The sequence below is a fragment of the Anomalospiza imberbis genome, chromosome 13 (assembly GCF_031753505.1).
Source record: "Anomalospiza imberbis isolate Cuckoo-Finch-1a 21T00152 chromosome 13, ASM3175350v1, whole genome shotgun sequence".
Lineage (NCBI taxonomy): Eukaryota > Metazoa > Chordata > Aves > Passeriformes > Viduidae > Anomalospiza > Anomalospiza imberbis.
The window spans coordinates 3,733,607-3,761,012 of NC_089693.1; the positions used below are offsets into that span (position 1 = coordinate 3,733,607).

Here is a 27,406-nt window from a genome sequence, read left to right on the forward strand (position 1 = left end):
AGCATGCATTAAAAGAGAACCTTTCCACAAAATTGAATTGCTTGGTGTTTATTTGAGTTTTGGGTTGCTTAAATAAATAGGCATTTTGCTTTGTTTGCTTACAAGCAGCTTAGTATCTCTAATGGGGAATCTTTTTTCCATGTTTTCCAAAGAAGACCAGCTCTGAGGGTTTTGAAGAACAACAGCTCTCTACACTCTGTAGTTCTTTGTTTTACGTCCAAGTGGATTGTATGTGTCTAAATATTACATTATTAGCACACATGTCTTCCAGTGCCTTTAATGTTGTTATTGTGATGTGTCTCTAATATGGAAAAACTTAATACATAGATTTATTAGGAAATAATCCTTTTGGTCATTGTTTTCTTGAGAGTTCACTGAGTTCAATCTGCTGTTTTCAAGGAAAGATTCTTCACTGTGATGCTCCATGTTCTTGTAAATAAATTTATCCTGTGTTTCTTAGAACTCCAGAGACTTTTTTATATCTTGGTGCCAAAATTAGTGAAACTTGGTTTACTGGAACATGCAAACAGGAATTCAGTGCTATAAGTCCAAGCACTTTGTTTTCTTCCCAGTCACAGAGCAGGAAGTGCTGACCGGCTTTCCGTGGATTTAGTGTTGTTGCTGACCTACTGCAAGACTAGCATTCCAAGAATTAGGGCTTGTTTGGCGTGTGACCCTGGAAAGAAAGAGTGATTTGAGGCCGAAGTTGTAATTTTCTGGGAAATGCCCTCTTTGTGTGCATGTGTCTTAAGCAGGGTGGGGAGTGAAATAGTAATGTAATGACCACTGGATCACTTTCTGGTTTACCTGACTGGTTTGAAGTGATGTGGCTCATGCCCTGCTCTGGGCACACATTCATGATCTAATTTGAAGCAGGGTGTGCAAATGCATTTGGTTTATCTCTGTATTCCTCAGTGTAATGCAGCTCTTGTCATCAGCACTAATAAGCCAACATTTTTCTTCTCTGTGTGCTGCGGAGTATAGGGAGAGCTGCCATTCCCATGGTGCTCCTGGTAGTGCTTAGCGTGATAGGTTAAATGAAGTGAAGGTGTAAATCAAGCACTCATTTTCTATTTTAACACCGCAACCTAATTCAAAGTTAAAAATCTTATGGCCATCAGAGTATCCTTCTTGCGTTCCAGTTTCAAAATGTTTAGGAATGCCTTACTTACTAACCTTTCTTCCTCCTTTTCCTTTTCAGTTTGCGGGCCAAATGTCGACATTCGCAATGATATCCATGAGCTGAAGCGCCTGGAGAACTGCACGGTGATCGAGGGTTTCCTGCAGATCCTGCTCATCTCCAAAGCAGAGGATTACCGCAATTTCCGCTTCCCAAAGCTCACTGTCATCACTGACTACTTGCTGCTGTTCCGTGTGGCAGGCTTGGAAAGCCTCAGTGATCTCTTCCCCAACCTCACAGTCATTCGTGGCAGGAACCTCTTCTATAACTATGCCTTGGTTATCTTTGAAATGACAAATCTTAAAGAGATTGGGCTTCACAACTTGAGGAACATCACCCGCGGGGCCATCCGGATCGAGAAGAACTCTGACCTGTGTTACCTCTCCACAGTGGACTGGTCTCTCATCCTAGATGCAGTGTCCAATAACTACATCGTTGGGAATAAACCTCCAAAGGAATGTGGGGACTTGTGTCCGGGAACAATGGAAGAGAAGCCATTGTGTGAGAAGACATCTATTAACAATGAGTACAACTACCGCTGCTGGACCACCAACCACTGCCAGAAAAGTAAGATTTGAGGAGATATCCTGTTTTTGTTACCTCTTTTGGAAGTAAACATTTAGTTTTGTGGGTTTATTTTAAGCTCTTTAGCAACTGAAACTTTTATTCTAGTTGTGTACAGTTTACATGAGTTACCCAGTTGCCACACAAATAGATTCTTCCCCAGTCAGTAAAGGTTTATCTCACTTAAATTAAAAATAAAAAGAGAAAACAACAAATCGGCAACTGTAAAACAATCCCCAACAAACTCCCTGAGTTACTTCCTCATGGAAGAGGTGGAAAAAGTAAGTATGGAACCAGTGCCATTGTAGTAAAGCTGGAGGCAGCTTTACCTGCCTTGAGGAGTTTGGCAGGAGGTGGCCATCGAGTGCCATCTCCTCCTGCTGAAGTGACATTCCGTGTGTGCCAGAGCTGTTGCCGTGCGTGCTGAAGCTGTTAACTGGACTGTGTTTTTTGCTTCTCTTGGCCTGCACCTCCAGACATTCCTCTAATGGTAAATCCTGTACGTAAGGACTTGTTTACTGACATTAATTTTCACAGTACAGTCTGTAGAGTCAGAGTCCATCAATATCTTGACTTCCAGTGAAGTTACCCTTGCCTGTTTTGTTCTTATCTGGCAGGTTTATGTCTTTCTGATAGCAAGTATTAGCAAAAACAAAACCTGATCTCTTCTCACTTTTTAAAAATAGAGCAAACAAACACATAGTTTACTCAGGTAACATGATTACATGGCTTTTTGAGTTCATCCTGTAACTTTACGAAAGCTGAGCCCTGCAGTATCAGTAAGGCTTAATTACCAACAGTCGTCCCTGGGAGGAACAGTTCCTAAATTCCACTTGCAGTCTTGACCAAAGCTGCCATAATGATAGGAAACACCACAGTGTGAGAGAAATCAGGACTATATTCGGGTTACCTTCATCTGGGCATGTTGTGTTTTTCTAAAGCGGCTTGTCAGTTGCTTGTGGAGTCCTCCTATTCAATTAGAACTGCAATTAAAGTAGCTCGTGGGGCAGTTTCAGTCAACACATGCCAAAAATACCTCTGCAAAAAGGCATTTGGAGTATGTGCTTTTATCAATACTTACAGGAAATAAAGTTCGTTTTTTAAACAAAGCAAAGAAATCCCCCCAGCCTGTTACTGGGAGACTTTGTGCTTTGCCCAGGGTGAGGGGAGTGTTTCTATGAGTCCTGCAGGCCAAATTTATGTCTTCATTAACAGAGTGTAACTCTGTTGTCTACAGAGGGTGACCAAGGTGACTCCTGTGCAGCCTCATTGCCCTCGGTGGTTTGAACGGATGTAACGAGAGTGTATTTAATGAGATACAATGACTTGCTTTCTGTTGTGTGCTTTGCCTATTTGGAGTAGACAAAAATGATTTGAAAAAAACCACTTTTTTGGCATCTAAGGGACTGTTAAAATAATTTGGATCCTAAATACACATGAGAAGAAATTTGTTTAAATAAAATGAGGTCACAGTTAGACTGTGATAGCAGGACTTTGAAGGCAAGGGTGTAGGTAATGGGGTTTTTTTCCATATATGCTTTCATCTCCTTTCATGGGAGATTGTGAAGAAGAAAATAAGTATTGGAAAAAAAGTCTTGAAAGGCTCGTTAAGAGCATTACTGTGTGGAAAAACAAATTGGTTTAGAGTATCGTAGGATGTACAGCATATAAAGAAATTACCAAGTTCTAATCAATAAGCAAAGTGAGAAATTTGGACCTGTTCTAATCTGTTTGTTGTGTTAAGCCACAGACTTGAAGGAAGATGACTTTAAATTTGCAGGCCATTCATGTAAAAGGAAAACAACCCCAAAGTTCTCCTGCTCTGAAGAAAAACAAGGGAGGTACAAAAGTGCAGTTGTTCCAAAGGAAGCTTTTTGTCTCCCCTGCTAGATTGCTCAGGCACTTTGGCAATGAGCTCCTGATCAGGAGAGGACTCTTGCAGTATGAAATCACACAAGACATGAAAAAGAAGAGAAGGAAGGACCTTTCAGTTACCGAGTGGTTCAGTTGGTGTTTTCCTACGGGTCGAGATACGACACCTATGTTATTTTCCAGGGAATATTTTTCTAGTGCAGTATCTAATTTAACCCTGACATTCTCCTTGTGCGTCACAGTAATGTCAAGCTGAAAATGCTCTCTGTCATTCAGGGTTCCTTTGTGCCTTTTTATTTTTCTTTGCTCTGGCTCTGTGGAGGAGTGTGTATTAAATCTCTCTTGTCCTTGTTTAGGTTTTACACTGAAAGATCTGAAGTTGGTGGGTAAATGTTGTGTGGGAACACTTGGTACTTTAAGTAGCCTGGCTTCTGTTTAGTTTTGCCATTGAGTGGAAGTTGTTTTTTTCCTTCTTTTTCTTGCTCACAAACAAAGGAAGAAGCTTGTGCTTCCTTCAATATAACTTGTGCAGGAACAATGCTGAGGGAGGAGGGAGGGAAGGATATGCTGTGTCTGAGTTAGAATAATCCATGGTCACTTCTATAAAAGAGCAAGCTACAAAGAAACTAACTTTTAAATTTTTCTGAGTATTTTTAAGGCTCAGCATAAAGCGTCAGCAGCTCTCCTGCCAGTTTGGTTGCCCTGGTTTCTGTGTAGTGTACATTCCTTTACCTTCGAGTGCCCCAAGGCAGCAGCAATACGAGTTTGCTCTCTTTGGAGCTGCAGCATGTTGTGTTGGGCTTGGCACACTCTCTTCTCTCTGACTTGCACCTACTTTTATGTTGGTGTATTAAATGCCAGCTGTGCCTCACTGGGGTAGCAAGGCCACATAGAAGAAGCCCTCAAGATAAAAGGAGAGTACTGAAGTTGTTTGTTTGCATCAGTGCTTTGGGGCACAGGTAGAGATGGAAAAGATAAAAACTGAGTGTCCAGACATACAAATGAGACTCTGGCCTTTTATGTTTTTCTTTTTTTTCTGGCAGTTGTGAGTGCTGGAAGGGTTTATGGAAGCTGCCTGCATCTCACTCAGCAACTGATGTGAGAACCAGAAAAACTGTTCCTGCTGTACCCCTTGCAAGGCTTGTGTCTGATGACACACTAGCTCTGCCTGTCCAGTGGTCTGCTGTAAAGAAAACTTCGGTTGTTTTCTGTATTCCTCTTGCTGATGATTAACTTTTGAGGTCTACTGCCTTAGTCACTAGGCCTTTCCAAGCCTGCAGAAACCAAATGTAAATTACACCCTTGAAAGCCTGCCTGGAAGTTCAGGATCCCTTGTCTGCCATAACTTTTGTGTTCTTTTTTCAACCAAGTCCAGCTAATGCTTCCTAAGACACTTTTGCTATTGCTTGGCCTGTAAGAAATGAACTGGGCAAACTGTTTGGAAAAGTAACAGCAGTGATCTGTATATAAGACCTATTGTGCCCTGTTGGGTTTTTCCCCTATCTTAATTATTTGTCTTCTTTCCCTCACTTAAGCTGGAGGTGCTCTGTGTCAAACACTTGCTGAAACTTTCCCTACTCAGAAAAGACAATGGGTCTGGTTATGATGGAACAGGCTGTTACCACTCTCAGGAAAGGGGTGTTGGCTTCAGCTGCTGCTTCTGTGGGTCAGGATGAGAAGAGCACTGTCTGGGTCCCTCCCTTGTGAGAGAGCAGATTAGAGCTCCTGTATTTCCCAAAGAGGGTGGAATAGCCGTGCTTCCCATAAAAACAGTGACAGGGAGTATCTGAAGTGTGTGTGGGAGCTTTAAGATTAGAGTTTAGGAATTAAAAAAAAGGATGTGTAAGCTGGCATTGTAGAGAGGGTGTGGATGAGGGCTGTAAGCATTAAGCACTTGGTTCAAGAGATGAATTTGACGTGAAACAATAGCTCATGTAGACCTCACTGCACAATACAACAGCAGAAAACTTTGAGCTTCTCAATGTGTGAAACTGAGGACCATGGAAAAGGCATGTGAGGATTTGAAGGCCGATGAAGCAGATGGCAGCTAAGCACAAAATGTTTTTAATGAAATTGTATCCTTATTCATTTTTGAATTAGTTTGACAATGGCCCGAGAAGATACAGTGTATGAGGAGCAGGAGGGAGGGAATGACAGTGAGTGGGAAGAGTGGTCCATATGTGCCTTCTACTAAAATGTTTAAACATATGGAGACAGTAACATGATGTATTCTCACAAATATTCGGAATCTGCTCCTGTTTGTTTACACGGAGCTCAAAAGATAATGCAGTTGAGTGGCGTCGTTTGACATGGCTCCATTGACTTGTGCAGTGCTTACAGTGTGCACCAGCTGGGAATCTGCTCCCTGTTGATTCAGCAGAGTAGTGCTGAAAAACATGTGCTGCACTTTCCCCCCTCCCCTTTTCTCTCCCTGTCTTCCCCTCTTTGAGGAGTATTCACTGTATTCCTCTGTCCTTTAGAAATAGTGAACATACATGAACTGTGTAGGCAGCAAGAGAGGGGAAGAAGTTGGGAGCCAGAGATGATGAATCAAATTATTCTTATTTTGCTTAAAATTATGTTTGCATGCTTTTTTTTTTTTCTTTGCTGCTGCATTTTTTTCCCCCTTAAACACTGAAATATAGTAGATATTATATATGTCAGCAGAGGACAACATGCTTTTCAGTTTTACTCTTTCAGCAAGCAAATTAGATGTGGTAAAATGTTAGGTGTTGGTCTATGTAACACTAATCCTACCTTTGTTGGTTTAAAAAAAATTAGGTGTCATATAAACCTGGCCATATTTTGAAATGGACAGGTTTTTTGTTGGTTGTATTTGGTTGGTATGCAAACTCTCCAGCAAATAAACATCTTCTGAAAATAAACAGAAACAAAGATAATAATTGTAAAAGGCACAGTTGGTGTCACTGAGTTAGAAAAATCTGGAGTACGTTAAAAAAAATTTGTTAGTGTTTTCCTTCTAAATGAAGTTTTTTTGCTGACTTTTGCTCCCCTCCTGAGAAGTTTGCTCTCCAGCCAGAGGTTTCCCAGAATTTTTATTATGGCTGTGAGAGCATATTTAATTAGTAAGCTGGAATGGCCGCAGAGCAGTTTAGGCCAATCTGCAGTTAATTACTGTAGCAGTGGTTTATATTCTGAGAAAAGGGCTAAAATTAAACAAATGTATACTTGCCATTTTTCTTTGTTCTATTATAAAATGGCATAACCTGGGAAGAATCTTGCAGCCTGCACTAGCCACCTAAAAGTATGTGATAATGTTAAGTACTCATCGTGGCTTCCTAGTTTCTTTTGGCACAGAGATTTGTAGAGGACTGTTTGGTTTGAGAGATCTTTAAATTTGGGAGTTTCATTTTCCGGTATGAAAAGATGATGCAGTGAGCTCAGTCCAGTGATTTGCTACATGTTCTGAAAAAATAGAAAGCAACTAACTTTTAAAAATACTTCGAAAAGATTTAGAACTTTCCCCCACATTTTGGAATAAAGAATGAAAAAAAAGTTTGAAGTTTTTGAAAATACCTTGTGTCTTTTCTACTCACATTTACACACACACATTCATCTTCTGAAGGCATCACATTTTACACTTGCTTCAACTTGCTTTATCTTTGTCGGTCCAGAGGTGTGTTTATGGTCACCAGGTGATATGGAGCTGCATTTTAGTGTCCATCCATGCTTTTGGAGAAATTTATTTTTCTTTGTGTTGTCGGAGATGATGGGAAGGGGTAATCCATGTGTTGTGGAATGAGACAGTAAATGAGGCCATGATTTCAGTGGCACTCCCATTCCTTATAGGTGGTGGAGTGATTAAATGTATGTGCCCAGTTACTCTGAGTGATACAAACTCTTGTTTTATTAGAGTCCATTCTAATGGAATTACTTGAATTGTCTTGTGCCAAGAAACTGTTTCAGTGTCAGAAAAAAGCCCTGTAGTAGTGCAGTTGGGAGGTCACTGATAGGAAATAGTATTTCCTTGGTTTTCTGGGTTATGTGTGTGTTCATTCCTCAGCTGAGTTTCTCTGATGCTGTGTGGTAAAGGCTGGGGAAGAAAAGAGTGCCAGTTCTTCCTTACAGGAGGATACAAAAAGCATCACCAGGTTGCACACTGTGTGCCTGACAACCTTCTAATGGGGAGTGCTTGAAAAGAAGTCCTGGTCTAACCTCCGGTTATGTGGAAGCTCATGGGAGAAGGGAATGACTCTGCAGCCCAAGGGGCCTGAGGCTGTGGAGCAGAGGGGGAGAGGGAAATGATGGATGCAGTCACATCCAGTGAGGATTTCTAAGATGATGTTTATTTATTTTGAACTTAAAATAAGAAAAATAAAAGAAAGTCCTTTAAAACTTCAGTCACATCCTAAATTTACTTTTAGGGGTACTGTGTGTTAGTGATGTTTCAGAAACTTGATAATCTGGTGCTAGCTAGGGTTGGAAACAGAATGCTTTTGGTTTTGCTTGCAGCACTTAGCTGTTCTTAATGACTTGTTTTCATCCTGGAGCAGACTGAAAGTGATGCCCTGTTTAGAGAATTTTTTGGTTTACTTTCCTGTGCAGCAGTGCCACAGTAAATCTATGCAATTAAATACAAATCTAAACTTGAACCACATCTTTCATTAATGTGCTTAACGTGGATTTCCAGGCCCCATTGATATATATTAGACAAATGTTTGTTAATAGAATAGACAATTGTATTGGATAGCTAATTAGATGTAATGTAAGGCTTTAATTTTATGATGAATTTGCAAAACAACTGGGAACTGGGAACAGCTAGCAGTGTTATAGGGAAAATGTCAGGGAAATGTCAAGTGTAAAACTAAAAGAAAGCTGTGGTTTTGCTCTGTTCTTGCAGATGTCACAGGGACAAGGCAAACTCAGCCTGGCTTAGCATTTTCTGCAGATCTCTGTGGCTCTTACCCATGCAATGAGTCCAGCTTGGAGTGGGTTGTGAGTTTTCCTAGGGATTTCAGTTTTGGCAGGTAATGCTTGTATAGATGTCAGACAAGGGGTGAACTTGATCTGCAGTCTTCTTCTCTTGGTGGGGGACCCTAAAGTGATATGTCCTTCACCTGTCCAGTTGTCCCATTTTCATGGAATGTATAGAAATATGTCTTTTGTGATGGCTGATCTGCAATTAAATTTGAAATTGACTGGAGGAAGGGGAAACTCTAGGCTCAATCTGGATAGGAATCATGTTTTTTAAAAATTTTGCATAGGAGGAGCCATTTTCCTATTTTTCCTTCCCCAGCACACATGAATGTAGGAATTAATTGTCCTTAACCATTTTCATAAATCGTTTTTATGTGGCAAACAAGTTTTTCAGTGTTTAACAGTCCTGAAGAAGCCTTTGTTTAGCCTTTTTCCCCACTAATAGTGGGATTTCCTTCTCAAGTCATCCATGAGAATTAACTTGTAATAAAAAGATGCTTGGATAATAATATGTTAATACAGACTGTTGAATTGCCTTTTTCTTCTGAGGTGAACTCAGCCTGGTTCAGTTGTCGACTGTCTCTTCCTCCCCCTCCTTTTGAGCGTTGGGAATGGAATGTGCATGTGCTATCAGGCGAGTGCTAAAAATGATTTAGCAACGAGTTTGCCCACCATAAAATGGGGAGAGTCTGAGGTGCCCTAGAGCCTGGCTTTTTAAAGCTGGAAACCATGTGCCATTCTCTCCATATTTTTTGTTTACTGTTTCTTGCTGGGCAAAGTGAACATGTAGTTACCTGCCCAAAGCACAGTTCTGTATGCCCGGGCTAATTATTAAATGTATTTGTGTAGCCCTTGACAGTGTAGGCGAGAATGAATTCAGCACATGACTCTTGGAAAAGGCTGGTGGTTTTGTTTTTTGGAATTTGGTTGCTGAGAGGGTTCTGAGGGGCAACTCAAAAGTTCTCAGTTGTTGCTAGTTAAAGTTCAACTTTTGCTCTTAGGTGAATCAAGCTTCTACTTTGTACACCAATTGTGACCCTCCTGATGTGCTTTTTCCTAATTGCAACATATTGGGTTTGTAGGCACTTAACTGTTCCCCCTTAATGAGCACTGCTGTGTGGCTGTCCAGGCTCATCTTCCCCCATTAACGTCTTCTCTAACTTCTCAATCAATTATGGGGTCAGTTTGTCTTAATTTGTTTTTTTTTTATTATTTTTCCCAGTTGATGTGTGAGGGATATGGATGGATGGATGATTAAAGGTTATGGTTTGGGAAATGATGCCATTTAGGAAGCATGTTTGAAGTGTTGGGCGCGCAGAGAAAGTCTTTTATATCAACGCAGGCCTTGGGAGGAGGAGATGTTTTTCTATGTATAGAAACTTCCCGTATAGGATAGCAAGGGAAGGTTGCAGGGGGTTTGCCTGTCTCTTTAAGTGGGTTTATAATTGGCTAGGAATTTTTGTCAGCTTAGTCACTGCAGCATTCAGCGGATGAGGGAAAAAAACCACAGGCCCCAACCGTTAGGGCCGTGGATAGGCTCTGTCATCCCAAAGGAATGCATGTGAACAAAACACTTTGTGCGGTGCAACCGTTGGCCTAAACAGTATTGCATTCTTAAAGCAGCCTCTGAGTCACATGGAGCAGATGGATTGTTTCACTAAAATGGAAGTTATGTATCACTGAATGCTCCGATCGAGCTTTCAAGTGTGGTTCCAATAGGTCAGGGTGATGAAGGAGTGTAAAGGAAAAAAAAAATAAAATTCAGCTCCTTCTTGTGTGGTTGAAATAGTTTCTGTGGTGTTGAAAAGGTAAGAAAAGTGTTTCGCTTTTTTAATTACTGGGCTGGCACACCGGCCTCAAAAGTTTCTCCCTAGATTTCAGACCAGCATGGCCTTAATTCTGAAACACTTTCTCTTCATGCTACCCAAAGTAATCCAAAGAATCCCTTGTTTTGAGGGGGACAAGGAGAGGAGAAAAACCCCGCTCGAAGCCCCAAACCTGTTGGCTCTTCTCCCAGTGCAACCAGCTGCTCTGCTCTTCCCCACCCTGGCAGCCTTTTGCCCCAAAATCTTTGTTGAAGCTGTTCTCTCTAGAGCCCAGAGTGTATTGATCAGTGAGGGAGTAGCTCTGTCTCTGAGGGTGCCCTATCCCCTTTATTGGTTTTATCTCTTCCCTTTGAGGGATTTGAAAGGATCTGATAGGAGTGTTTCCAGTCTCCAGCCTTCAAAGCGTGCAGGGGAGGAGCTGTGACTTCTGGCTAAACAAATTCAGAGCTGTCAAGTGGGGTGTTTTTTCTATTTTTTTCCCCTTCCCATTTTGTGGGGAATCCTCTTTAAAGAGTGTCCTAGGATTTAGTGGAAAACCCAGCCTCCAGTTGGTCGATATTGACAACTGCTGTCATTTGGCAGGCTGGCACTGGTAGGAGTGCAGCAAGTTTGGAGGTCTTAATCCAGTTATCACGAGGGCAGGTGTTTCGGAATTAGTGCCTCCCTGTGTTGTATTAATTGAATCTTAAATCATTACAGCACAAAGGGGAAACATTGACTAAATTCCCTTCCATCTCTGGAGCTTTCCTCGTGAAGGCAGCACATGAATAGGAACTCTTCCTTGGAGAAACTGGTTTACTTTGAGTGCCTGTGAAGGCTGTTTGGCAGAATCAGAATTGACTGGTCCATGTGAAGTGCTACATGCAGAACCGAAATTGCAGTGAGTCACTGTCTGCTCTGTCTTTTGTGATCTGAGAGTCTGGGATAAAGTACTGCAGTGGGTGTTACAGATAAAACCAGTATGCAAATCCCTAATTCAGAGATGAAGCCTTCTTCCTCTTCCTGCTCACTGCAGTTATTTGTCTGTGTGCATCCATTTCTCTTCTGTAGAAAAGAAATTAGAATAATCAGTAATACCTTGCACCAGGAGATGAAGAGAGTGGTGGCAGGGAAAACAAATACTGCTTCCAGCAAACCAGCTGTAGAGAGATCTTAAATTCAAGGGCTGCTTTAGGATCAAGTGGTTTACAGGAGAATATAAGTAATTGGAACGCATCTTAACGATGAAAAAAATCAGTCTTCCTAGGCAAAAAAATTCTTATTTTCTACCCTTATGATGCTACTCTGAATGATTAGAGTTATCTGCACCTGTCAGATGATCTTTTCAGGAGAAAAGGTATGAAGGAGTGAGAGGGCATTTTTGAAGTGGAGAATGCTGTGGAAATCTTTCAGCATGTCCCTGGTGACAGTTGGAGGTCCCTGAAGTCTGTGGTGATCATAGGTCCCAGCTCTAGCTTCTTGCCTGGTCTAAAAGGAACATTTTCTGTGAACCAGCATTGCTGTTTTACTCATGGCACTGTTTTAATGGTACTCACTTCAATGTGCTGTACCTCTCCTGTGCTGTTCATGCTCTGGATTCTGGATACAGTGTCCAAGTGTATGCTTTCCAGTTGATAAATTCAACATCACGTGTGTAGTACCTGAAAACATCAAGCTGTGAAGCTTTCTTGGTTTTCTTGTCTACTTATTAAATATTTATTGAAATGGTAGCTGGCCTGGGATGAGGGAGGAGGAGGAAATGTTGTTCAACAACACAGGGCCCACCTGTCACCATAAATGGTGCAAAGCTCTGTTTACATTAAGTCTGCTATAATGGGGTTACCTCAAGGAAGTTGCATAGCAAGAAGCAAAAACATTTGCTTTTCTGTACCTGCTGAGTGGGCTGCATGATCTGACCTGTATGTGAGGGTGCTGCCTGGACAAAGAATGTCATGAGCAAGTGGACAGCTATTTTGCAATGTTATCCTCCTCATTCTTCTAGTATCCAGGAGACACTGGAATTGGTGCAAATAACTGTGCCATGCCTGGTTAAACACAATGCCCTAAAGAAGAAGTTAAAAAAAAAAACCCTAAAAGGATGACATCCCCACCCCAAAATCTTACAGCAAAGGGAAAGGAGGTTCCCACAACAGCAGCAAGTGTGGCAGTAACTTGCCTGGGTACTTGCAAGCTGTCTTTCTTCTCAAACCTCTGCTTTTCTGTTCTCCTTCCCATTATGTGTTTGGGAAACTGGGAGCCTTCCCTTTGCCTGCCTGGCCCTTATCTCTGTTCTCTGCAGCAGCACAGAAATGATGTGCCTGTCCAGTTCATTCTGCTGCTGCTTGGTAAACTAATGAGCAGAGGCACTGCAGCTGCCAGGAAGAATTCCTTTCCAGCAGTTTTGCGAGAAAAGTCAGCAGGATTAGGGCCTGGTTCAAACTTGATTGTTCAGCATATCTGCTATGCAAACCATTTGGGTGAGGGAGAGAGCAACCAGAGTGGCAACCAACTTTGCTTGAGGCAGAAACAAACTGTGGGAACAAGGAGGAGACTGTCTTGTTCTTTATAAACCATAGTCTGCTTAGAGCATTTTGGTGTGCTTGAATACAGACGTGTAGATGTGTATGTATATATGTATTTTTTTCTTCTCTGCAGTTACACCCTGAGTTAGTGTCTATCCTGGCTTAGAGGAAACAATTATTTCAAAAGCCTTTCTTAATAGCTTTCTTAATCGCCTTTTGAGCTTCTCTCATGTTTTGCTGCTTGGATGTGCCTGCTCGTGCCAGATCGGGCACTGGATCTCACAGTTCTGGAGCACCTACTTAGTTATCTATCTAGGCAGAGAGTATTGGGGCACCTCCCAAGTATTTAAAAATAGAAATAAACATCTCATGCTTACTCTTCCTTCCTTGATTAAATTTATAGGGTTTGTGCTGGGCTTGTTTTGCTTTGTGTGGGTGAGTGGGTGTGTCTTGTGGATGCAAAATTAATTGTGAGAGAGCTGGAATATGTTTGGGAATATGTTTGTACCTTAGTTTGGAAACTGTAAGGTCTTTGGTCATTTTGCTTTCTGGAGTCAGTTTACATGAAGGTTTAGCTTTCTGTGCTTTTAAGTTTTGGTAGGTTTTTTTGCTTCTCAGTGACTATCTGGTGAAATGCTGCTGCTGTGGGAGGCTGCACTCCCTGCAGTGAGATGTGATCTCTTGGGTAGCTTGAGCCATTTCCATGGAGCATTTGAAGTATCTGGAGGGAGACCTTGAGCTGATTACATGGGGTTGCAGGTACAGAAGGCTGATTGTACTGTAGGAAAGACAGTCTGGAAACAGGAACTTTCTAGGATATGATAGCTGAAGTGTAGGAACTGCAGTGCCAACAGAGGAAGAGTCTAGAAATGTGATTATAGTAATGTGTTCCTAAGTAGAATTAGGTGAAGGAGGTATTCAACTCTCTTTTAATTTACTTGGTAAGTGCTTTGTTGTGCTAGTAATTTCTTTTTCCATTCTTGTGAAGCAGGTGTGGTTTAACCTACCCACATGCTGAAGTAATAAACACTTAGTGTTGTATGTAATACATGGAAAATAAGATTAGCAGAAATAATAAAAACACAGTGTTTGTGCTGCTGCAGATGTGAGAGCTGAAGGGACAGCCAGCGGCAAGTGATGAACCAGTTAAACAGGGACCAGGAACTCTGGTTTAGCAAGCCCTTCTCTTCTGAGCACAAACATGGATACAAGTTACACTCTGATTGCAAACTTGTTTGTTTGCCTTTGCCTCCCTGCTCCCTGAGCCAAGCTGCCTTAATTATACAAGGGAATTGCTTCTCAAAACGTCTTCCAGATAAATCATTATCTGTACTTGAATGACTCTTACATCTGTAGTAGTCTTGTCTCCAGGTGAGGAAAGTATTCCTGAGGGTCTGTTCTAAGTGCGTTTCCTTTGGAAGGCTTCTCTTGATGTGCTTTAGTCTGTTTCCTCACTACCTATTGTGTAGGACTAGGCAAGAAAATAGTAATTGCAGAGAAGAATATTCTAGGCCAGATGGTTTGCTTTGTAGCGTGGAGTATAGAGGGCTGCTTGATTTCTTACATCTTTTATTTCTGCTACTCTGGGCTGTGCCTTGGGTGGAGAAACTCTTTGCTAGCTTGAGACACAGTGGCGCAGGTAGCAGCCTTCAGGTAAAGCCTAGACTGGGGTGTGCTTTAGAGGCCTGTCCTCATCAAGTGAACTTTAATTAAGGAAGCATCTCATATTCTTACTCTCTGGACATTCTGCCAGAATGGGCTTGCAAACCAGAGCTTCTAAATTAATGCTGGGTGTTTCTCTGTGAATGCATCACTCTCCATCCTAAGGCAAGATGGATAAAATAAAGCATCCTCCAATTTATAGAAAGGATTTTTGTATATATCAGCTTTCTGTCACTGGCAGAACTGCTGCAGTCTTGCCACTGATTTCTTATCTTGCTCCCTGCTCCTTATGTCATCAGTGTGTTTTTTTCGTATGAAGCAGAGGCTTCATACGCTAACATAATATTTGGATTCTCATTTTAACGATTGGCATGCGTTATCAATGCGTTTTTCATTTTCTGTGAATGAAAAAGAAAAAAAGGTGAAATTTGGTTTGTTGGTGACATACCCTGATTGACTAACAGATTTTATTTCTCTTAAGAAGTGTTCTGGTCCACAGCTCTCTGGTGGGTGGTCTGACAAATCAAATGTGAGGTGCTTGAAACCAGTAGTCCTATTTGAAAATCTAGGGCAGAGGATTTTGCCAAGTGTAAACATTGTCTCACGGTGTGAAAAACAACCAAACAATTTTGGTTCATTAATATAATTTACTTGAAGACAGACAATGCACTTGACATGGCTGTTTATACCCAGGCTTTTATGCCATTCATATATCTGATGGGTTTTTAAATTGGTTGGTTTAGAGCAGGCCAACCAGAAGTGGCTTTTATAATCCATAGTAGTAATTTCTAGATTCTGCAATTACACTGGATTTATTTATTTAAGCAAGCACCTTATAATTAATCTTCTAGTTGGCTTTGACAGCAGTTTCACTGGGTCTTTCCATTGTTTTTTTTTTCCTTTTTTAAATCCTAGATGTTAGAGAGCCTTTGATTATTGCAGCTATTTCAGTAGATAGCTAGAAAAAAATTCCCCAGCTTAGCTGTGGAATTGGGTTCCATGCCCCTCTTTTTGGAGCCAGTGGTGGGCACTCCTTGTGATTTCACTGTGCTTTGTGGCAGAAGCTCCAAACCCAGCATCTGCATGTGGCTGAGCTGCCCTGGAAGCAGAGGGAGATGGGAAAGGTGCTGCAGGTGTGTCCCAGCAAGGGCAGTGTCCTTTCCTGGACAATCAGCCTGCCTGGGGACAGAGCAGCACCCGGGCTGTGTCTGTCTCGTGCTCCATGCACAAAAAGGAGGTGGAAGTGCCAGGCTGTTGCTGTGTCTCTTCCAGTGCGTGAATCCCCTCAGATTTTCTGGGCTTTTTTTGAGATTTTTTTTTTTCCAGAGCAGTTCCACCCCAGATGGGTCACGTGGCTCTAATTGGGCTGGTGGAATCTCCACAGTCCTGTGTGTTCCCCAGGGTTTGCTGTTGTCAGACCTCATTTTACCCCCCACACCCTTCATCCTCTTTTGTTAATCCATCAGTTTGGGAATGTCTGAATAGTGTTTATAACTTTTATTGTTTGGTGGGAAAATGGCCATGGAGCTTTGATTGTTTTATGGTAAGAGAAAGGCCTTGTGGAACCCCAGGCACTTTGTTTGTTGTTTTTTTTTTTTTGTTTTTTTTTTTCTTCATTTAACCCCAACAAGGAGTGCAGAAAAGTAACCAGTAATTTAATTGTAAGTGAAGAATTTCTTGCTGGTTATAGCCTAGGGACATGTTTTATTTGAATCCAAAAATCAACCAGAAAATAAATTTAACTACTTTCTAATATGTCTTGTTAAAGCATGGATCAGTTTGTGCTGCAAATGAGCTTTGGAGGCTCTGGTGAGAGAGAATGCAGACTCCAGTTTTGCTGGTAGATTAAATGCTGGATGTCAGCATTTCTCTGATAACAGTGTTGCTGAGAACTGCTCTGGCACACCAGATTCCCCTGCATGCCTGTAGCTTGCTGTGGAAGTTAACTCAGGACTTCAGCTTTTGTCATGCTCCATTTGGAAAGTTTGGATTTCAGAAGGGGGAAGATAATGCTGCCTGCTTTTAGCATCTAAAACAAAATTGTAGAAAGCTGGAGCAGCTGATTGTGAAGCTTGTGAAAGAAAACTTACGTATCTTTCTTGAAAGAATAACTTAGTTTTATCTTGTATTTTTCAAAAGCTCAATCATTAGATTGTATTATTAAAATATCAACAGATAAATGATTAATGTCTTGCCTCGCTGTATTTTTATTGGGCTGTTTAATTTGGGTTTGTTCTTTTTTTTTTTTTTTAAGATACTTTTCTGCAAGACGAAGCCATTTCTCCCAGCATATTTGACATATATTAAATATATTAGCTTTAGGAAGATGCTGAGCAGTGCTTCTTATGCCCTGTATTCATTCTCCTTTTCCTGTGGACAAAGAGAAAAAGCATTGGATTATTTACTGTGTTCCAAACAGTTTAAAAATGTTTGTAGACATTTTGTGACTTTGTCAATTTACATGCTAAACACTGTTGATAACGATGGGAAACGTGTCAGTTGAATGTTTCCTGTATAAAGAAATTTGTGGTTATGGGTTTAAAATTGTCCTGACTAACCCTAGTAAGAGAAGTAAGGTAATTTATTACTATTGTTCTCTTTGTAAAATACATTGAAACATCCTTAAACGGATTTTTTGTTCTCTTTTCCAGTATTTTTAAATCTTTATAATCTCTGACATTTTGAAGGACTTTACCTGATGCTTTGTGTGTTTCTCTCCCTGTGTTACATCTCTGCATGGGCAGCTCTTTAAAATGGGTTTTGAATTTAAGGTGTGAGATTGAGCTTGGTTTATGGGACAGTCACTTAAGTTGCAATGTCTCATCTGCCCCCTAAGGAGGATAATGTTATTTAACATGAGTATTGTGGTGCACCAGTGTTTGTCAGTGGCTGCAGGTACCTGCTATCTGCAATGTAAGAATAAATGAAAATCTTGTTGTTAAATGTACTTTTTGTTACTATGTAACCCTCTTTTCTTGTATTTCCCTGGACCAGTGATGTATAGGACTATATATTACATATTTCAGCTTGCTGCTTCTGGAAAAGAAATCTGTTTGGGTGGGTATGCTGGAGTTGTTTTGGAAGCACATGTGAAGCACATAAAGCAAAACACATTTAAATTCATCACTTGAGTATAAATACCCAACAGGACAGCTTACAGATTTTTCTTCCAGCTTGCTGCCTAGGGAATTGAGGTGTTGTAGAGGAAGAAGTACCCAAGAAGGAATACCTCCTTCTCTGTTAATTTTTAACTCCCTCTTTAATGTCTCTACTCATATATGTAAGGCAAGAACAAAATGCAATAAGTTTTTTCTTAAGTAAGGGAACACACATTCTGTCTAGATAATATTATTCTGATTATCTTGGTTGTTATCATATTAATTGTTCTGTCACTACTGATTGAGAAGTAGCTAATGAGAATTAACTATATGAGTTCTGATTTTTAAGTGTTTTAAAATGCATCTCAGTGAGAGAAGCTAATGTTACCTGTTAGCAGCTTGCATAAATCACTTAAACTCTAGCTCTTTTAAAAGATTGAAAATAAATGAAATACTTTATTTTATAATTTGTTAATGATTCAGTTCTATTAGGAGCTTACCTGTTTTACTTAACTGTATCTGCATTAAGAACAAGACAAATTTCAAACCCTCTTCTCCAAGCTGAGTTTAGTTAGGCATAAAAGCATGTAAGCACTGTGAATCTAGAATTGTGTAGTCAAGGTGAATGGGAAGGTGAAATCCATTATCTGCTGAAATGCTGGTGCAGGTATGTCTTTGGGAACATGAACTGCTGTGCTGATACTTGCTGAGAAGCCTGCAATGTGTGTGCATCCTGACACTGCTTTTCCTCCTCGTGAGGGAGAACAGTCATTTCAAAAATAACATCTGCCATGACAGCCTGAAAACCCATGTAAATGAACCCTCTTTTTTTGAATTTGTAGTTGAAATGTCTCATGGGTTTTTTTTTTGACTTCTGTTTACAGGGGTGTAAAAACTGTTTGTCTCCTTTTAGCATCTTTCTGCAGCCAAGTTCAGTTACAAAGCAATAATGTAAATTTGGCCTAGGAAAATAGGTCAATTCTGTACTTAAGTGTGTGTGTAAGTGGTAGTTAGTGGGTAGCCTGCAGAAAGGAGGAGTGACTTTGTTTTGTTGATTGATAAACATGTCAGCCATGGCACAGTCCTGCCTGGCTGGCTGATCTGGCCTCTCTTGAGGCCACTCCAGACTGCACAAAAAAAGCATCACTTCACGTGAAATGACAGCTCTGGTCAGATTAGCTGGTCCAGGTATCACTCAGCAATATATTACGTATAAGGTTTTGGTGAAGATTTATTTTCATTTTCAAGGAGCAAAACAACACTGATGTGTCTTCTTATAGTCAGCTCAAGTCACCTGGAATGTTCTTCTGAGCCTTCTAGGAGCATGACTGTTTTTTGGGCCATAAAAGAAATTGGAAAGGTTTTCCTGTAATAAAATAAACCTGTAGCAAGCAGAAACTTTATGAAGAGGAGATTTTGTTTGTTTTAAATGGAACAGTTTCTCTCAGGAATAACAGGTTTGTGGGAACAAATACAGAAATTTAAATGTTGTGGTAGGAGAATGTTGGAAAGACAGAAGTTTATGTCAATTTCTGTGAATGAGCCAAAAGCTCTTCCTGGAGGATCCTTTCTCAGAAGGTGAGACATGGCTTGGAAAGGTGAAGGTCAAGTCAGCTCGAGGGAGAGAGGCTTAGATCTGCACATGAGGGAGAACATCCTGATCCTCAGCAGCTTTGCCTGTGGGATAAGGCTGTTGGAGGGACAGGGGGCAAGATGTGCTCATGTGTGGGGAAGATGAGATGCAGGACACTTGAATGGCTTGGTCAGATGCAGTGCCCAAGAGGGTGGGAGCAGGAGGATCACGTGCTGCCTGTCTGGTAATGCAGTGAGGAACTTGTGCCTCGCCGGCTTAGTGGCAGTGGCAAGGACATGACGTTCAGTGGCCGTTCCCTCCAGGAACTTCCTATGCCTGTGGATTTTTAAACTTAAAGAAAACCCCTTTGTGCATCTGTTTTATGTGTAACCACAGTCCACGGACTAACATGAGATGGTGGCATAGGTTTGTTTTTCTGACTCTTTTATCCACCTGTTGGAGTTGGGGATTTACTGGAGTGTGGATGGATAGTGAGCATTTAATTTGTTGCAGCTAGAAGAATGATGCAGCAAACTTGAATTCTGAAGAAGCTCAAGCTTTTAAAAAAATCCTCCAGGGAGTCATCCCTGTGAACTGCATTGACTGAGAAGCATTGACTTGGTCAGGTTAGAGTTGTAGAAGCAAACGTGTTTCCCTAAGCCCTCGTTACAATTCCAAATGGTTGTTTTTAGAGGCCCTTGTCCCTGGGAGCTGACTGGAGCACTGTCAGTGCTCTCTGTGCTCTGTTTGGATTCCCTGTAGCTGGGGTGTATGGCTGGAGAGCACATGGCTTTTGTGTGGCTCCTAATCCTCTGTCTGAGCATCGTTCTCCAGCTCGGCGCGGAAGCTGTGCCGCACAGGAGTTCAGCCAGCAGCGTTTTTATCAATGTGCTTTTATCCAGTGAACCCAAGCAAGCAGAGTAACAATGGGATTTTTTGTAGCTCATAGATGGCAAACAGCTTGCTGTGGATGAGGAGTCAGGGTCTCTGTTCCTGGGTTGTAGCTTGGTGTTTTTTGCTTGGCTCACACAGACTAAGCTCTTTGTCTACCCTGCTCTGCCAAAGTCTAGGGCTGGACAGTATTGAACTGTGACCTGCAACATTTTACTTAGTAATCTTCCATGTCCCTGTTTTACATTGAAGATTCTTCTGGAAATGCCCAAGGGAGAAAAGAGGGGTTGGAGGTGGCTGGTTGTTGAAAGCAGTCAAGTTGTAGTGAAACTGGGCCAATTTGAGAGTTACTGGCAGTTATGTGAATTTATTCATTATTTTCGGCTTGTTTTGGTTTTCTGATGAGACTTACATGAAAGGAAGACTTCAGGTAGTGAGGAAGAAATTACTATTTCAGTTGTCCCTCCCTGCTCTAAAGTAGGTGGTGTTACCATTTTCATGCACCAGTAACGTGAAAGTAGTGAACTTCTTTAGGCAACACTTGCAGAGTTGTATGTAAGACTATTAAATTCCCCTCATCTCCCTGCCAAAAATAGTAGACCTTGAAAAATATGCAAAGCATTCCAAAACTCATAGGTACCAGTGTGCTGATCTACCAAGTTTCTGCATTTTTAGAGACCCATTTTAGATGCACTGTGGACTTGTTTGTGTTATTGTCCTGCAGGCTAACCTGGGCTGCTGCCTTGTCAGGCCTGGTACACACAGGAGGGTCAGGACTGCTCAGTCCTGGAAGGGAGAACTTCAAAGAAAACTTAAGCCTTGGAAGAGCTTGACTGATTGGCATTAGGATTCTGTTTTTAATTACTGATGCTGCAGTTAAATACTGGAGGTATTGTTGTGTTCCAAACAGTGGTTTTACAGAGTTCAGTGCAGATCTTCACCGCTTGAATCAGCGCTTAGCAAAGGTACTTTTTCTCCAGAATTATGGGAGATGTGTCGGTAGTTCAGAGTACACAACTATTTGGTGTTTTCTTTGCTTTTCAATTTGATATTGTCATCGTGGCTTTGTGGACTTAAGTGTGATGCACTATTAATCACTTAGAGAGCAGCTGCTTCCAAGAAGTGAGTGAAAACAGGATACAGATTGCAAAGCATGGTGGGTTGTTTTGAAATAAAACCCACTTAATCAGCATTATTTAGATTGGACAATCTTTTTATTAAGTATTTGAGCCCTGTGCTGCAGGATGATGCTCTGAGACAAGACAGTTTTGCATTTTAAAAAAGTATTATCCACATCACATAATACTCAATGATTTAATGTTGGAGTGTGCTTTTATGTTAGGATCTTGTTAAAATTCTGCAAGAGATTACCTTTGCATTTTGCCTGATCTGAAGCCCTGAAATGCTTGATGTTAAATCTATGAAGTTGGTATTTTTTTTAATTTAAAAAAGTAATTGCAAATCAAGCAAGTAAAAGGAAGAAAAACTAGCCATGCTTGCATGCATTTAAGTAGCTGTGTGAAGTATTTGGATTTCATATTTGCACAAAACCAATACATTTTTTCAGACAATTAAATATTTTGCAAATTAGTCACACTTAAACTGGCAATTTTTTGAAGTAACCATAAAAGCATTAACTGAGCTAAAAACGTCTTTTGTTGTTTCAGCTCTAATCCACATTAATTTTTCTAATTCATCTACCCATCAGTGCCTTTAACATTTCTTGTTCTTTAAATGCACAAATAAATTTCATCCTTGTATTTGGGAGCAATATTATATAAAAAAAAAAAAAACAAACCGTCACCATTGTTTTTTCAATTTTGCCACACCCACCACAAGATAAATTCCTTAATTTTGTGCCTGGTTGCAGGGTAATCACAGGGAATGGTGCTCCAGCAGCTGCGTGTGTTCAGCTGCTGTCTGTGACCACACCTACGTAAGTCAGCATTGAATGTGGATTTTTGGGATTGTGTTGGAAGTAAGAAAACTTCATCTGGGAATTATCTTTAGCTGTAACATGCTGAATTACTGAAAGCTGCAAGCCTCTCTTGCTGCACACAAATCTACTCTGTAAGTACCAGTGCAGTGAGGCACAAGATTAGAAATATTAAAAAAGTAAGACGAAGCACTTGGGGTTTGTAAGAGTGAAGATGTGTAGTGTTATGTTTCTATTTGGAGATCCATGATCCAGTCTTATTTATAAGTATCAAATGAAGAGGGAAAATACGTTTTCCTTGTATGCTCAACACCAGCACCTGCAAAAAAATGGCCCTTATTTCCTTTAATACAAAATAATCTCTATGAAAAAGGTTGATTGGAGGCACTGAGTGGTGATTTACACTCTTGCTGACATATTTCTCCACTAGGTCTAGGTTTGAAACTGAAAATACTTCAGGCCCGTGGCTGATTACTTTGGTGTCAAGTAAAGGCCATACTTGTATCAGTACCTCCTTGCTGAAGCTGATTTTCCTCTCCATAGCTGGGCAGGAGGACATGAGCTGGTGCTTCCCAGCGTGGGGCTGGGATGGGTTTCCCATCTGTTGTGCAGAGTGAGGCTGACACAAAAAATCCTTCAGCTGTTACCACTGTGAAGAAAACCTTGAGGTGGTGGGTAAACGAAAACCTGTGGAGTCAGAAATAAGTCTTGATGAGTGGGTGGGGTTTTTTTCTGTGTGTGTTGGAACTTTTGGGGGAGTTTTTTGGTTGTGTTTTTCCCCCTTGGGTCCTAGTTTGAATTCTAGGAATCTCACCTTAAAAAGAGCCACAGGTTGTTTCTATGACACTGCTGGGACTAGAATACGGCTCAGTATGTGTTTTTCTAGGCAGTGGAAGACTGATGATGGGAGAGGAGTGGATGTTCAGAGGGTTGTAGGGTTGGGGGAACTCTGGATGGCTCTTTAGAAGGATCTGGGAATGTAAGGATTGCTGTAGTGGCAATGAAATTGGTATTACATAGGTATTAAAGGAAAAATACCTTGAAGATGCCAGTCATCAATCCCAAGCACAGCTGTGCTTTTCTTTTTCTATTTTTTTTTTTTTTATTATTTCCCCCTCCTAGTAGCATGGCTGGCTTAAATGCTTCCTTGCCCTGTAGCAACCTCTGTGCTGGTACAATTGTTTATGGACTCGAGCAGTGACTGGGAGCAGAGAACTCCCATCTGGTTAAAAATAACTTGGTCCCAGAAAATAAACTGTATTTTTAACTTGGATCAAGTTTCCTGGTCCAAAACACTGTACAGCCCTGCAAATACTTGCAGTGACACAAGGAAGGTGCTGCCCTAGTCCTTGGGGCGACTGGGGCACTTTAAGCCAGGTTTTATATTAAATCCCAGTTGTAATAAGCTTTGCAAAGAGACATGGGAACCATTTTCAGCTGTATCCCAACCTTGCAGTGCAGGAATGTGTTTTGTGGGTGTTTGGGGTCTTTTTGAGTTCTAAGTATTGTGTTAACAAAACAGCTTTTTTTTTGGTCAAGTAACCAATCAGGCCTAATTTTCAACAATAATAATAGCTAAAAAAATATCCATCCATTTAATACTGAAGTATTTTAGTGGAATAGCTTGGGGAGCATCTGCCATGCAGCAGGAGGGAGAAGTGGTGAATTCTGGAGGCTCTCAAAGTGGAGTTCTGCAGATTCTGTCCTCCTGGGTGCTTGGTGGGGCTCAGTTGCAAAGGTGGGATGTCACGTGGGGACAGAATGTCATCCGTACCTTTTAGAGACATCCAGGGGCTGCCAGGGATCCACGTGGCTCTCAGGGAGACCTTTGGTACAAGTGCATGTCATGCACCTGATGGGATGTGCCAGTTCACGAGTTGTCTGTCTATTGTCTCCTGTCACCTTCCCTCGGTGGCCTCTTTCTCACGTGTCTTCCACTGCCTAGAAAAACACGTACTGAGCCATCTTCTAGTCCCAGCAGTGTCATAGAAACAACACAGGTCTCTGGAACTTGCTTTTGGCAGGTAAAAACTGGAATGTTTCGGAAGCAAAACCATTCCTTTTTTCAATTCTAGCAAAAAGCAAAGCCCCGTGTATCTTCCACATGGATAGCAATGAACATGCAGTTGCTAAGGAATGAGCACATCCTGCTTTTCATGTGTGAAGTTTGCCAGAAGGCTCAGTCTCCTTCTGAATGTGGATCTTAATTTCAGGCTTCTCCTCAGGACAGCAAAAACTTGGGTGTGGGGAAGAGGGTGGAGTGCACCTCATGGGCCTGGGGATTTTGGTCTTGACTGTGCATCTGGTTGAGACAACTGAGAGTGCCTGGGGTCGGTCTTCTGCCTTCTTGGGACTTTGTTTCTGCTGGAGTATCATGATGGAGAGCTGAGTGTGGAGAAGTGAGGATCTCAGCTGAGCCATCAGTGTTTTGGGAACAATGGATCCACGTATGATGTGGGGTTAGGGGCAAAGTTGGTACATGGGTTGTTGTGGTTATTTTTGTTTTCATTTTTTGTTTTTCAGACTGTGATTTAGAAGTGTTAGGAAATGAAGTGAAACCACTTTTCTTTTGTTTGGTTTTTCCCCCCCTTCACTTCAGAAAACTCCTCTAGCATGGTCGATCTACTTTAGTGAGGGATCTAGCAGTGGGATGCCTTGGTTCCTAATATGGCAGATACTACATCTGCTTCCTGTATGTTATCAGACGTGTTTTTAGGTCTGGGTTGTAATCTGCAAAGCTCTTGTGGAACTGGTCCTGGTTATTTTAGAGGCCTTTTCAGTCTGTGATCTGGAATAACACAGTAATCAGGGGCTCCAAGTGGACAGGGTTTAAAGTGATACTATCTGGGGCCATGGGGAGCTTTCCTGGCAGCACTTTGCTTGGAACTCTGTTGTGTGTGATACCAGCCCGAGCCTGGGATTCACTGGTTTTAGGGTGAGATGTGGGAAGATGGGTTTTACAGCAGGTTTATCTGTGCTGGTAGCTATGAGAAGGCTCCAAGTGAGGGACCTTCTGAGAGATCTTCTCTGTGCCAGTGCCTGAGGATCATGCCTGAAGTTCTTCAGGGTTTTAATTTTTTTTTTACATAATTACCATGTTTTCCTATGTCTGATTTTTTTTTCTTAATCTTGCAAAGAAATATCTTCTATTTTGCTAAAGTAAAAAATACCTTTTTTTGCCTATGTCATGAGCATAAGTTTAAAGAATTGCTTGTGAGAAATGCTGACTTAATCATCTAGCTTGGGAGGTGTGTGTGATTTTCAGAGATATCCCTATTTCACACTCCCTTTGGATTTTTCTGGTGAGAAGAAATAAATTCCAATTCCTGAAAATTCTCATGTATAAAAATCCAAACTATTTGTGGATGTCTGCTGCTGAATGAAAATGTGTTGGCTATCGGATGCTAAGATATTTGACAAAAGACTTCAGAGTGGCAGGAGTGGAGGAGGTGGGGAGAATAATGTTTGTTTGAAGATCAGTGCACCCTGGAGAAGAAATTTATTATGATAGTATCAGAATAAATAAAGTCCTCCTTTGGTTTAGTTTTGTTTGTGTCTTTTTAATTAGCATGATTCCTTGGGGACTGCTGGAGATTGACCTGTGTGGGTTTATGATAAGGATGCATAAGAAATTTTTTTGTATTTTGTTCTAAGCAGGGTGGTTTTTTTTCTCTCTACAACTGATGGTCGTAACTTTGGTTACCAGTAACAAAGGAGAAAATTTCTTCTTAATCATTCTGTTCCAGTGGGTGGGAATTATCCCAGGTTTAATGTTTTTGGTATTATGTCTGCTGTGAAAAGAGAAAAGGCAGTAGATGCAAGCTCGAGTTATGAGCTCCATTTCCTTTGTCCTGCATTCTGAGGACAGCATCAGCAAGCCCCATCAGAGAAATGGGACTAATCCCAGACTTTCTCAGTTGTGGCAGGTATTTTATGTTAGGAGAAGCATATTTTACATCAGGAATTGAGTGGAATTGGCATTGCAGATGGAAGGTAGAGCACTCAGATAAATGCTTATTTTTGCTTACGAGTAAAGCCAGAATCTGTGAACTCTGGGGAGCTTTTGAGGGCATAGCATGTTCAGAAACGTGTGACTTTGTTTTGTGCAGCAGCTTCTTCCCCTTCATTGGCTTCAAGTGCTGATCATTGCCTTTCCCTGCTGTGCATGAACCTTGTAATCTCCCCTGGAGTCACCCAGGCCTCAGAAGCTCCTTTGAGTGCTGCCAAGGCAGACAACCACAGCCCAAGGTGCTGAGCGGATCTTTGGCACCCAACTCCCCCTTCCAGGCATGAGGGACAAGGGACGTTGCTCTGGGAGTAGACAGAGCTCCCCGTGTGTCAGGCAGGGAAGGTGGAGGATGCTGGCAAGGCTTTGCTGCTCTCCTGCAGTGCCCAGTGCCACATGCCAGCCAGGGAAGCAGCCTTGCTGCCCATCCTGTGCTCCAAGGCTGCTTGTACTGCCTGCTCCAGCACTGCCTTTCCTTCCCCAGCCTGGATTTACAGGGGTTAGACTGCGCCCCAATTAATCCACTGGTGTAATTTTATGAAGAATTGAAGTAAATTGCTTTCCCACTCATGCATTTTTACAGAGAAAGGAGTAGTTTGTCTCATAGTTCCATGAATTATTGATTACTCTGGGCTTCCTTTCCATCTCAGATCGTGCTGCTGCAAAGGTAGAGATGTCCCTGCTCTGCAGCATCGCTGAGATCTGGTGGCGGGGAGGGGACTCCATCAAGTTCAGTGTTGGAGTGAATTAATGGTGAGATAGCAGAAGCCCTGTGAGACACGGGGCTACTTTAGCCTTGATAATAACCATTTAGAAGAAATGTGTCTGTGGTTAGCAGCAGGTCTGCAGTAACACAGGTCACTGTGATTATTCTTTTACCTTGAAGACAGCAGTGTGGTTGGAGAGCTGTGTAATGTGTGTGTGTATTCTCATGTCCCCATCCCTGGGACTTAGACTGCAATAAGTGAAGTTTTCTAAAGCTTCCAGTATTCTTCTTCTTTACTTATAATAAAGGGATGGAAAAACCCTGTCATATGGTATTGGCATCAAGTACTTTGCTTAGAATATAGGGTGTTGCAGTTTCCCTAGACAGCAGGATTTAGAGCAGAGACACGTGGAATTTTCTGTCTTGGAGTGGATGATAAGCTTGTTGTGTGTGCTGCTCTCAGCACTGTTTTACCTGTGACCTGAGCCTGTGGTTTGTTTTTTTTTCCCCTCCTCATTTATAAGAACTGAACACTGCTTTCTTGCAGGACTGCCATGCCTGTAGTTGACACTGCAGTGGCCCTTTTCTCTCCTGTCCAGAAGTGCAGTCAGCAGGTGGCATGTGCTGCTGCGGGGCTGCAGCTCAGGCACTGT

The 27,406-nt window shown here is 41.6% G+C and overlaps 1 protein-coding gene across 3 annotated transcripts in view; it reads left to right on the top strand.

Moving 5' to 3' along the window:
• IGF1R (insulin like growth factor 1 receptor) overlaps positions 1 to 27,406 on the top strand; it is a 172,652-nt gene that overhangs the window by 28,784 nt on the left and 116,462 nt on the right. For all 3 annotated transcript variants that reach the window (XM_068203641.1, XM_068203639.1, XM_068203642.1), the window contains exon 2: positions 1,202 to 1,747. In XM_068203641.1, coding sequence (XP_068059742.1) covers positions 1,202 to 1,747 — 546 coding nt within the window. The remainder of the gene's footprint in view (positions 1 to 1,201; positions 1,748 to 27,406) is intronic.